The sequence below is a fragment of the Talpa occidentalis genome, unplaced genomic scaffold (genome assembly GCF_014898055.3).
Source record: "Talpa occidentalis isolate TD23 unplaced genomic scaffold, MPIMG_talOcc4v2.1 talOcc4.14, whole genome shotgun sequence".
In the NCBI taxonomy this organism is placed as follows: Eukaryota; Metazoa; Chordata; class Mammalia; order Eulipotyphla; family Talpidae; genus Talpa; species Talpa occidentalis.
This window is the reverse complement of record NW_023601433.1, coordinates 14,745,167-14,758,550: the sequence shown is the minus strand read 5'-3', so window position 1 is coordinate 14,758,550 and position 13,384 is coordinate 14,745,167. Positions and strand designations below refer to the sequence as shown.

General features: G+C 39.9%; 1 protein-coding gene across 1 annotated transcript; it reads right to left on the bottom strand.

The window, feature by feature from the left end:
- Window positions 1-2,893: 2,893 nt before the first annotated feature.
- Window positions 2,894-12,045, bottom strand: SNRPN (small nuclear ribonucleoprotein polypeptide N). Its single transcript, XM_037510109.2, has 7 exons — window positions 12,011-12,045; window positions 10,721-10,872; window positions 5,380-5,491; window positions 4,478-4,630; window positions 3,927-4,065; window positions 3,151-3,276; window positions 2,894-3,053 (listed from the first exon to the last, which is right to left on the bottom strand). Exons 1-7 carry the CDS (start codon window positions 12,011-12,013, stop codon window positions 3,016-3,018), a joined length of 723 nt encoding a protein of 240 aa, XP_037366006.1. The 5' UTR covers window positions 12,014-12,045; the 3' UTR covers window positions 2,894-3,015.
- Window positions 12,046-13,384: the final 1,339 nt, after the last annotated feature.

The following is a 13,384-nucleotide window of genomic DNA, read 5'->3' as shown; positions in this document are numbered from 1 at the left end:
AGACAGGAGTGGTCTGCTTTATCATGTCCATGTGGGTAGCTCCATGGCCTGGAACTGAACTCAAGCTGCAGTGGCTGTGGATAGTATCAAAGTGTTGATATTTAACTCCCTGTGCCACCAGGGAGATCCACAACCTTTTATTCTAAGTTCAGTTTACCAACATGATAACATACAATACAATTAAAAATATCCTCAAAAACATAAAGTTATTAGGTAGGCAAATGTTAGACTTACAATGTTTCAAGTTTACAATGGTGTGAAAGCCATTTGTAGAAATGAAGGATTACAGATTTCATTAAAAGTTTTCTTGAGAATTCAGAGGTTAAAAAAAAATAGAAAGAAAATCCCACGGTAAAATACTCTCTTGTGATGCTGGACAGTGCCAGAAAACTGATGTTCCCATTCACCATTGTGTACTTAAAGTGATTTTTTTACAACATAGCCTAATCATTCGTAGATCTGTGTTGACATGCCAGTTGTATATAATTATGGAGTCACAGTTAATAAATGTGAGAGGAAACAATTACGTTGTTGCCTGTGTTTTAGATGACATATATACTTATTGGAATATAGGATAAACTCTAGAGAATACTGCATGTATCAATGGCATGTCAGTAAATGTTCACAATGACATTATCCAGCTTAGATCTAGCAAACCATAAGAAAAAGACCCATACCTTTATGTTAACATACACATTTATAAGATTGTAACCCAAGTTGCCTATCAGTATATACAATCCACAAATAATCGGGGTTCTCAAAAAATTGAAGCACCTGAAAGTGACTAGTATCATCAAAACAAAATACCTGTGTCTTACAGAATCTAGAGTTATAGTCACTCACACCTTTGCAAAAGAGGCCATCTATAGTCAAGAAATTATTAGAGAACAGGTTTTCCTCAAATGTGATACATTATCAATCAAGCCAAAGTCCAAGGGCCATCTATGAGAGGGATATTTTCTTCTAAAACCAAAAAGGGGGCCTCCCTGGTGGCGCAGTGGTTGAGCGCTGGGCTGTGAAGCTGCCTACAGCCTCCGCAGCGCCAGTTCGATCCCTGGCTGCAGGACGAGGGTCCCACATGGTGCGCATACCTCTCCGGCTAAGCCAGCTACTCCCCTCAGCAGTGTACTTTGTCAGTCTGCCTGTTCTGTTCCCCACTCTGGCTCTGGTGAATTCTCTCACCCTCACTCACTTCTGACTGTACCTAGTGCTTGTATAAATAAATAAATCTTTTTAAAAAGGTGCCATATATTATTAGTATTTGGTCTAGGGAGAGCCTCCTTAGTGGCATAAGGGGTTAAGTCTTAGCACTATGAAGTTATCACCAGCTACTTCAGCAAGAGTTTGATCCATAGCTATGGAGCTAATTCACATGACAAAGACCCCCCTTGTCTTTCTTGCTATACCCTTTAGCATTGTATTTTAGTCAATCTGCCTGTTCTGCTCCCCACTCTGTCTCTGGTGAATACACTCACCCCTTCCCCCTGCACCTCTGGCCTACATCCCAGCTCTTGTATGCATAAATAAATAAAATAAATCTTAAAAAAAAGATTTTGGCCCAGGGAACAGACTACTGGGTGAAAAACATGGCTCTTTACATACTACCCACCTGGTTTTAGAGCAAAGGTATTTGTAATATATGAGTTAATTTTTTTCTTAAGAGAAGGGCTTAGCTTCCAAAGATTCATATAAAGCACTTTACCTAAGATTCTGTTGAGGAAGTTACTTGTATCATTCAGATGCTAAAAAAAAGAAAATCACATATGTATTATATAAATTTCCTAAACAAATGAAGGCTTGATTACTGTTCTTTACCTGAGAGTAGCCATGAAACTTAGAAGTACTCAGAGCATATAACATTGATGACAGCAGAGGTAGTGACTGCGAAGGTCAATTTTCCTTAGGAGTCTATTACTTGACAAGGAATGATTTAAAAGATGGAAATGGTGGCATACACATAGCATCTGTTGATAAAATCAAAGAAAACAAAATCAATGATAGTCTTGTAATTTTAATATATATTTTAATAACAATCTTAATTATATTTTAGAAACTAACTCTTATAATCAGTATTTCTCACTACCTAGTTGAAATCGTACACTAAAAATCTTCCCTTTTAAAAAAAAAAAAAACTTCATTATTCCACAGCTACTTAAAACTGAACCTAAACTTGGTATTTTTTCATTTATTGCTATTTAATTTACGAGACTGTGTATTCCTTGAATACTTATAATTGGTCACCAAAATCATAGTTGGACAAAAGCATAATTTTTACTTTATAGTACTTACTATTTACTGGTATATTATTTATATTTTAAGCAATACAACTATTATTCCTAGTACCCAGACTATCATTTACTTAAAAACTAGAACAAGTAAATACTTACTATGGAATGATGATTATTCCAGGATCATGCCATCTACTATGATCACACAAGGCATAAGGAAACTCTCAAAGCTGTTTATTAGGTAAACCTTCAAGGAAATGGCGTACCTCATATCCAGAATTACTTGAATTAATGAATCAAGTCTCTTTAAGTACCAGTTTTCCAGGTGGTCTACTAGGTCTTTCATTCCATCCCTACTTCCTTTCAGGACTACAGAACATTGAAAAGTGGAGGAGACCCTATGTATTATTAGTTTGATCACTTAACCATATGGTTAAGAGTTTTCTTATGTGTAAAGATTAACAGACATCCGTCAAAGCAAAAATTGAAAGTTAGGAAGTTGAAAACAAGTATCACCAAGGTATTGTAAGAATTAAAGGGAAAATGAATGGTTTCAATGGATTCACACCATATCCATATTAGCTGCAACAGAAAAATCCCAGTGTTCACTCTGACCTCGATAAAATTAACAGGCAAAAAAAATTTACAACAGTAACTTTAAGTTGAATTGCTCTATGCATTTATTAGCTAATTTTATGTAGCAAGGGCACAAAAAGCTCACAAACACTCTACACAGTTTCACAAGACGCATTGCAGGAAAAAGTGACTATGAAGGATTGATAGAATCCTAGGGTCTTGGTGGACGCATTCCGGGTGGAGGTGGACCTAGAAAAAAAAAGGCAAAATTCCATAAAACCATCAGAAAAAAAACATATATTCAAGGGCCTGGTGGCACAGGTGAGCCATCTGTGCACCGACTCACCTCTAATTCCTGGTGGAGGGGGTCTCATTCCTGGAGGAGGCATGCCTATTGGGGTCCCTCGAGTAGGGGGAAGCCCAATTGGAGGGCCCATAGGTGGTCTCATACCAGGTGGAGGAGCCATAATGCCTACAAAATAAAAGTGACAAAAATGAAGGACTGGTAATTCAATTAACAGAATATAAGATATATTTTTTTAAAGATTTATTTATTTTTATTTATTTATTTATTTATACAAGCACTGGGTACAGTCAGAAGTGCGGGAGGGTGAGAGAATTCACCACAGCCAGAGCGGGGAGCAGAGCAGGCAGGAGGACCGAAGTACACTGCTGAGGGGAGCAGCGGGCGGCAGGAAAGGTCTGTGCGCCATGTGGGACCCTCCTCTGGTGGCCAGGGAGCAGCAGGGGATCGAACCGGCACTGCAGAGGCTGTGGGCAGCTTCGCAACCCAGCGCTCAACCACTGTGCCACCGGGGAGACCCAGAATACAAGGTATTTAAATAAATGGGTGTAGATGCCAAAGAGTTGTACTAATTTTTCTTGACCATTACCATGACAGTGGGTTCAATTACAGGCCATAGTCTTTCATAAAGAACTGGTACCCCAAAACCGGAAAATTATTCCAGCTACTAGTTAGGAAGAAACTTAGGCTGGGTCCTAATTTAATATTATAATCATGTTAAAATGTTTATAATCATCACTATCTTAAGATGATGAAATCTCTCCATAGAACATACCTATGAACCAAATTCTGCTACCTCTTATTCATTAATTCTTTACCTGGAGGTGGGGTTGCTCGGCCCACAGGTGTGGGTGGAGTCCCCCGTCCGGGTGGATACTGAGTTGGGGCACCAGCAATGCTGGCAGTTGCAGCAACTGCAGCAGCTGCTACAGTGCCTCTTCCCTGTGGAGTCATTACCTAAGTAGGCATGGTAGGGAGTGAGAGTCAAGGTAGGGCACACTGACAGTTTTCAAATTCAGATAATAAACACATCATGGTCTTTAAAATATGAAATAATAACTTTGTAATTCTTGCAACATTCTCATATAAAAAAATCTTTGCCCTTTTTTAAAAAAAAATGCCCTTTTAAGCTAATAAATCCCTTTTCATTTTCTCAATTCTGGCTTAACTATTCACATTTCCCCTTTCTTACCACCAATACGTGGTTACTCTTACCAAGGTAGCTTTAACCTATTCCCTTTCAAATGTGTATTTATCCCTCAATTTCCTCTCTAGCATATACTATTTCCATAGTATAAGCACATTCAGGTTTACTTATCTTTTCAGCTCTAGGTACTTCCCCACAATATAAAGCATTCTCCAGGTTCACCTGTTGGGATGGTCCTCCAACCCCTCGGACAGGGCCTGCTAATCCAGCAGGAGCTTGGGGAATTGGGACACCAGCTGGTACTCCTCTGCCAGCTGCCCTGCCAACCCCAGGGCCTCCTGCAGCTCCAGCAAGTGGTACTCGAGCAATGCCAGTCTAAGAAAGAAAAAAATTTACTTGAAACCAAGATTTACCAAAGTTATCAACAGTCTTATTCATTAAAAAAAATTTATTCCTTCACCATCATATTCTCATACTATCAATTCCATATTTGGTCTAGATTTCAGGAAATAAAAGTCACCTGCACCAAGGAGAGATACTGTGAACTAAGTGCACTTTTTTTTTTTAAGATTTATTTATTTATTTATTTATACACACATACAAGTACTGGGTACAGTCAGAAGTGCGGGAGGGTGAGAGAATTCACCAGAGCCAGAGTGGGGAACAGAATAGGGAGACTGACGAAGTACATGCGGGCAAGACAGGAGAGGTCTGTCGCGCCATGTAGGACCCTCACCGGTGGCCAGGGATCAAACTGGCACTGCAGAGGCTGCAGGCAGCTTTTCCGCCCAGTGCTCAACCACTGAGCCACCAGAGGAGGCTCCTATGTGCACTTTTGTCACATGATACATACATATATTTCTATGAGCATACCAAGAGAAAATAAATTAGTATCTCCTATCCTTATACATGTAGAGCCCAACACATGAATTTTTCTGAAAACCTTTAATGGCCAAGTAAAGACATACAAAAACTGAAGTGGCACACTGAGCACACTGACAAAGGCATGTTATACTGTGACCCTGTTGTGCCCTGGCACAACTTTTAAAAATGGCACACACACTCTTTAAAAAATGTAATGTCCTTCCACAATAATGTTCTGTCTTGCCCTATATAGTCCTTACATCTTTGGGGGGTGGTCCTTCCACAGTCATGGAAACCAAGTTCTCCCCACGCAGCAACACCAGACCCAAAACCCGTTTTTCTTCACGCTCTGGCTGCTTTGCATTCTTTGGCCTACAAATCAGAAATAAATTTTAGGAAGATAAAAGTAATCACTAAAATATTTACAGATTGTCAACTCTCAATTAATACTTGATGCCAAGTTTCCCACAGGCTCAGTTACTATGCTGCGGAACAGGAAAATGAACTCAGTTGATCTGCAAGGGTGATGAATTGCTCTATTTGTATCAAACTTGAGTCTCCTGAATGTTCTCTTATTTTATTCTACAGCAGAACTGATTTTGTGAAATGAAGCCGCAAATGACATGTTAAAACTGAAACCTCAGTATCAGTTAAGATGGGAAGTAAACTTTCTAAAATCATTTTTAACTAAGTTAATTTTTTTCTTAAAAAGATTTTTAAGATTTATTCATTTTTGCATACGGAACTGGCGTGTAGGCCAGAGGTGTAGGGGATGACAGGATTCACCAGAGACTGAGTGGGGAAAAGAACAGGTAGAATGAGTGAAAGAATGTTGCAAAAGCCAATCTGTTAGTAACATTTCTCAAATTTTGAAATACACATAATATAACTTGATATTGGTCATACTGTTTACTTTTAGTACATTCATGGATATATTACCAAACTTAAAACAAAGATGCTGGCGGGGGGGGGGGGGATCAACATGGCGGTGAGGAAACGCTGCAAGTAAGATCTCCCATTAAAAAAAAGTTAATGGGGAGGAAAAGCGGCAGGTCCCAGTGAGAACTGGGACACGGAAGATAAACGGACGACTCCAGCAAACTACCTAAAGAAGAAAGTTGCCATAAAAGAGGACTAGAATGGAGGAAAGCTCAGAACCCTGCAACACTCCCCCACCCACAGAGTCGGCACTCTGACCAACAGGAAGGAGGAAAAAACAAAAAAACTAACAACAACGAACAAGAACAAACTACGCATCAAGCGGGACTGAGAGTGGAAAGGAACTATTTCAGCCACCACACCCCGTGAACTGGAGCTGTGGAGAACCCTGCAGGATTCGCAGCAGAGGTGAGCGAATGGCTCCAGGCGCCATTAGAGAAATACAAAGAGTCGGGAGACCTACACACAGCCCCAGGCCAGCCTGTAAGCTTGTGCGGAAAAGCAGCGCTTGAAAAAGCAAACGCGGATGGAGGCTGCCCAGGTCCCCTAGCCTGCGACCTAGGCTTGTGGGGAGATGCACAGGGGCCCTCATTGAGGTGAATGTCCCTCCCTGAGTAATCAGAAACCAGGCACCCAGTCACGGGAGCGGGGTTCAAAAGGCGCCATTTCTGCAGACACTGAACTGGGCTACAGCCCGCGTCCTGGACCTGAGGGCTTTGGAACTGAGACCCGGGGCACAAAATTCGGGGCGTGGGTTCCCCACGACAGTGGGGCACAAGGCAGACACAGCACCCCAAAGCCGTTGAGGCTTTCCCCACCACTCTCACTCTGTTCCCCTGTCCCACCGGGTAAAAAGAACAGCTCAACAAGGACACTAGGAGAGATGTCTGACACCACCTAGTGACCAGAAAAAAAATCACCAACACCCCATAGAATAGGGAACTTCAGTAAAGACTGCTTGAAACCGGCTCCCGGAGGAGCTCCCAGAGGAAGGCTCCCGGAGGAGCAAGAGGTAAGCTGGGAAGTTTGTCCACAACAGGCCCCTTCTGGCCAGAAGTCCAAGCCCAGAAGGGAGCAGGCACCCATGGCCAGGGCAGACTGGGCACGCGGAAGAGTGTGCCTGTCTCCAAAGCGCCATTTTAGAACAGGGACCTTTCTTCAATAAAGACTGCTTGCAGAAGGCTCCCTGTGTAGCCAAAGGGAGACGGTTCACTGCACAGTCAGAGGTGAGCTGAAAGCCCCCACAAGCCTGGTTCTACCTGGCAGGAAGTCGGAGCCCAGAGAAGGATCAAGAGATTTGGAACCCAGAGTGCAATCCAGCTGCCCCACCTGCAGGGAAGTCTGTGGGACTTCAAGACGCACATTTGAAACTAAACACAGAAGGAGGAGAGATTCTGTGGCAGTGACCGTTAACATACTCAAAGTACCACTGCCTCACTGGACTTCTGGCATAACAGTTTTTGACTTGTTTGGATTGCCAGTTTCTGAAACTCCCGAAAGAACACACCAAAAAGATGCCAGCCAGTACCAGCAGCAGTGTCCCAAAGCATAAAGCAAATTAAAAGACAGGCAGCAGGGAAAAGAAAAACTACAAGCAAAGTAGCAACACCTCAAAAAAAAGACACATCACCAAAAAAAAAAACAAAACAAAACAAAACACCGACCAGCTTGCAACTACGGTGACTTGGAAGAACTTCTGAGCCTTCCAGAAAAATAATTTAAAATTGCCGTGATGGAAAAACTGATAGAAGTCATTAAGGAAAACAATGCTTAGAAGAATGAAACTGAGTCCCTAAAGAGGGAAGCCATTAAGGAAAACAACACTCAGAAGAAAGAAATTGAGTCTCTAAAGAGGGAAGTAAAAGAAATGGAGATCAAAGAATTAATGAAAGCATAAAAAAACTCTGGGAAAAGCAATGAAAGCAGAATAGATGAAATGGAAGAACGAATAAGTACTTTTGAAGACACAGAAATAAAAACAACCAAAACAGAAAAGGAAAGAGAAGTACGAAGGAAAAAGAACGAAGAAAGACTTCAGGAACTATCCGACTCCATGAGGAAAGGAAATATAAGAGTTATAGGAATCCCAGAAGGAGAGGAGAGAGATGTAGGAACAGAGAAAATATTCCAGGAGGTAATTGAAGAGAACTCCCCAAACCCGAAGAAGAAGCTGAAAATTGATATACAAGAAGCAAGATGAACACCAAACTTCCAGGACGAAAGGAAAAATACAGCAAGACACATAATAGTAAAGCTCCCAAGAATCCAGGACAAGGAAAAAATAATGAAGCTGACAAGAGGGAAGAAACAGATAACATTCAAAGGAAAACCAATCAGGCTGACATCAGACTTCTCTGAAGAAACACTACGGGCAAGGAGAGAGTGGAGGGACATAGTCAACAGACTCCAAGAAAACAGATGCCAACCAAGAATACTCTATCCCACAAAGCTCTCCTTCCTCTATGAAAGACTCAAAGTTAAAGGATGGAAAACAATCCTACAAGCAAATGGACCATAAAAGAAAGCAGGAATAGCTATACTTATATCCGATAAAACAGATTTCAAACTCAAAAAGGTAAAAAGAGACCCCAATGGTCACTACATTATGATCAAGGGGACAATACTTCAAGAAGAAATAACACTCATTAACATATTCATCAAACGAAGGAGCACCAAAATATATCAGACAACTATGATCATCTTTGAAAACAGACATCAGAGAAAACACATACGTATTGGGAGACTTCAACACACCACTCTCAACAATGGATAGATCAACGAGACAAAAATAAGTAAAGACACTAAAGCTCTAAATAAGGATCTAGAGCACTTGGGCTTAACAAACATCTACAGAACACTAAACACAAAAAAAATCTGAGTACACATTTTTCTTGAGCACACACGGATCATTCTCCAGGATCAATCACATACTGGGACCCAAGACAAACATCAACAGATTCACCAAGATTGAAATCATACCAACCATCTTTTCTGACCATGAAGGCATCAAACTAGAAATAAACCATAAAAAGAAGGCAAGGAACTCTTCTTCCTCATGGAGACTGAAAACCACACTACTGGAAGACCACTGGACTAATGAGGAGATCAAAGAAGAAATTAAAAAATTCTTTGAATTGAATGACAAGGAGGACACCAATTTCCTAAATGTACGGGATGCAGCAAAAGCAGTAATAAGAGGAAAATATATAGCAATAGAGGCTCAAATCAAGAAACAAGAAAGAACTCGAAGAAACAACCTAATCTCAAAGCTCAAAGATCTAGAAAAAGAACAACAATAAAAACCCCCAAACCAGTAGGAGAAAAGAAATAATAAAAACCAAAGCAGAAATAAATGAAATTGAAACTAAAAAAACAATCCAAAAGATCAATGAAACCAAGAGCTGGTTCTTCGAAAAAATCAATAAAATAGACAAACCCCTAGCCAGGCTCACAAAGGAAAAAAGGGAGAAAGCACAAATAAACAGGATCACAAATGAAAGAGGAGAAATCACAACGGACACAGCAGAAATCAAAAGAATAATCAGTAACTACTATGAACAGTTATATGGAAACAAGTTCAACTATCTAGAGGAGATGGACAAATTCCTACAACTCTACAATCACCCAAAGCTTGATAAAGAAGAAATAGAACACCTAAACAGACCAATTACAACTAGCGAAATTGAAATGGTAATCAAAAACCTCCCCCAAAACAAAAGCCCAGGACCTGATGGATTTACAAATGAATTCTACCAAACATTCAGAAATGAATTAGTGCCTATCCTTCACAAACTCTTCCAAAAAATTGAGAAGGAAGGGATAATACCAAACACGTTCTATGAAGCAAACATTACACATACCAAAACCGAACAAGGACAACACACAAAAAGAAAACTACAGGCCAATCTCCCTAATGAACACTGACGCAAAAATCCTCAATAAATTTTTAGCTATCAGAATCCAACAATGTATCCATAAGATAATTCACCACGACCAAGTAGGATTCATTCCAGGGACACAAGGATGGTTCAACATCCGAAAATCAATCAACTTTATCCAACACATCAACAAAAAGAAATACAAAAACCATATGGTAATATCAATTGATGCTGAGAAAGCTTTCAACAAAGTGCAACACCCATTCATGATAAAAGCCCTTGAAATTCTTGGGATACAAGGAATATTACTCAGCATTCAAAAAAGATAAACAAATGCAACTTGCAGCACCATGGATGGCGCTGGAAGGGATCACGCTCAGCAAAATAAGCCAGAAAGAAAAAGAAAAATACCAGATGGTCTCACTCATAGCAGGAATCTAGAAAACTTAAATAAGGGACCAGGAAAAAGAATAACTATAAGAAAGAAAATATCAAAATCAACAAATAACTATGAACAAGAGACTCTCTATGGGGGGTGGGGAAAGGGGGGCTTGGGGTAAAAATAAGGGGGTTGTAATTGTATGGGGAATATAAAAAATTAAATTAAAAAAAACAAAGATGCTATGCCTTTATGACTGGGAAACACTGCTTCAACTTAGAAATGAGGTCTAGAGATTAGTCTTGCAATACTTTCCCAACCTCCTTAATTTTCTCTCCAAGTCTTTATTCTCGTTTTTCCCAGAGCCTCTCAATTTCCAATTACCCAAATCCAAAGTGGTCTTACTTGATCTTCCTGAACTCATCACAGTCACAGAGGATCAAGTTCATATGCTTGTCAAAAGCCTTAAACGTGCCAATGAAGATTCGGCCATCTTGCAGGATACATCTCATTCTGTAATCAATGTGCTGCAGCATCTTGCTGCTTTTTCCCACCGTCTGGAAGGAGTAAGGTCCAAGTCATTTCATCTGCAGCTACTTTGAAATATGCTCCCAATCCTTCCCTACTTCTAAGTCAAATCTAAACTTTTTTTTTTTTTAACACATCCATACCTCCTACATCTTCAACATTCTTCCACTTTCTGAAGATACTAGACCAATTGTGGACCTTGCACCATTTTATTCCTCTACGGAATCCCCTACTTCTCAGTATCCCTCCCGCACAATTTCCATTATTTTAACTATATTTCCTCCCTTACTGATCCCCAAGTCCAGTTCCTCTTTTAGTATTCATCTACTTCACCAATTCTAACCCAAATACAACTTCCCACAGAACACATGAACTGGTAGATTAATTTTACCCTGGATACATATAACCATATTATAGGAAATCCTTACCTTTATTTAAAACTTTGTAGCACCCATCAACCCAACACAAATATAAATGCAGTGTCTCTTAGTTCCCCAACAGCTTTTGCCCTAATTTCATCAGAACTGACATCCTCTATGATGTGAAAAATGTATCCAGAATTTGGATGTTTTTTCAAACTTTTTTATTTTTGTGCAACTAAGGCACCTTTTAAAAAGGTGCTTTTATTACACAATCAACCATAATTCTAATATACAGATATATTGTATCTTTATTTATAAATTGTGAACATTTGGAAAACCAGAGGATCATAAAATCTAAGGCCTTCCCACTTCTCAGAACCAATTTTGAACCCTTTATGTTAACCTAGAGTAGCTAAACTAACATGGCCAGAACATTTAGGCTACTGTATCTCCCTCAGACTAACCAAGACCCAAACCCTACATTTTCCAAATTGATTTTAAGTCTATTGTAACTTCATCTATGGTACCACATGTGCAGCATGACTACTTACTACTGTAATCATGACCAAAAATTACTGTGTATTTCCTTACATCATATAAGATTGCTATTAAAATGTTTTCTAAACATTCTTACCTTTATAGCTGGGCAAACCAATAGTGCTCTTCTACAGTTGTTATTTCATACAATGAGATATCATTTCTACAAGCTGATTCCAAGAACCCCAAATCATTTGACACTCTGATAAATCATTACCTTGGGCCCATACAAAAACTTTTCACCCCTTTATCTTAACATACATCTTACCATGATTGCTGTTCCACCAAATCCAATGTCCACAGTAAATTTCAGGATCCTTAAAACCTAAGGGAAGGCTACAGATAAAGGTATGACGAAGGTTCTCCTACAAACAATGCAAGCTGGGGCAGAAGCTTCAAACAGTTGATGGAGCCTGCAGAGGAAAGCATGATCTAGCTGCACTGCAATCTACCATGTTTAAAACAGGCAGACAATTTTGCATGAAAAACACAGTAACAGACATATTAAAAAACCCACCATGCTCCCATACCCACCAAGTGAGCCCCAATTTAATTACTCCCTTACTTTAACCCCCACATTCAACATAACTAAGAATGGTAGAATATTAAGTACTTTAACTTACATATTAAGATGTTTCACACAGAGTTAATACCAAGTTATGTCTGCTTTTAAGTTTGTTATTTGTTTCTCTTAAATGTAAGTTGTGAATTACTCCAGTTAGCTCAATTCAAAGGTCTGCTCCTAGAAAGCTCCCTCAGAAGCCAGAGATGGCTCCTGGAGGAGCCAGAGGGGAGCGGGGAAGTTCACCCAAGATGCCGGCCAGTCTGAGCAACACAGTGTCCCAATGCATACGACAAATTAGAAAACAGACAGTAGGGAGTAGAAGAACCACACGCAACCTAACAACTCCTCAGGAAAAAAGCACACCACAAAAAGAAAACCAGCCCCCAGATTGCAACGACAGTAACTTGGAAGAACTTCTGCGCCTTCCAGAAAGAGAATTTAAAATTGCCGTGATTAAAAAAATGACAGAACTCATAAAGGAAAACAACGATCAGAAGAAGGAAATTGAGTCCCTAAAGAGGTGAGCAAAAGAAATGCAGGAGATCAAAGAATTAATGGAGGAACTAAAGAACTCTGGGAAAAGCAATGAAAGCAGAATAGATGAAATAGAAGAACGAATAAGTACTCTTGAAGACACAGAAATAAAAAGAACCAAAACAGAAAAGGAAAGAGAAGTACGAAGGAAAAAGAATGAAGAAAGACTTCAGGAACTATCCGACTCCATGAGGAAAGGAAATATAAGAGTTATAGGAATCCCAGAAGGAGAGGAGAGAGATGTAGGTACAGAGAAAATATTCCAGGAGATAATTGAAGAGAACTTCCCAAACCCGAAGGAGCTGAAAATTGATATACAAGAAGCAAGAAGAACACCAAAGTTCCACGACGAAAGGAAAAATACAGCAAGGCACATAATAGTAAAGCTCCCAAGAATCCAGGACAAGGAAAAAATAATGAAGCTGACAAGAGGGAAGAAACAGATTAACATTCAAAGGAAAACCAATCAGGCTGACATCAGACTTCTCTGAAGAAACACTACGGGCAAGGAGAGAGTGGAGGGACATAGTCAAGAGACTCCAA

What these genes read in the sequence shown, in the direction of transcription:
- SNRPN (XM_037510109.2), bottom strand. An exon ending in TTGGAGGACCATCCCAACAG is followed by an intron (nt 4,066 to 4,477) that starts GTGAACCTGGAG and finishes ATGCCTACTTAG; the next exon opens with GTAATGACTCCACAGGGAAG. An exon ending in CCGAGCAACCCCACCTCCAG is followed by an intron (nt 3,277 to 3,926) that starts GTAAAGAATTAA and finishes TTTATTTTGTAG; the next exon opens with GCATTATGGCTCCTCCACCT.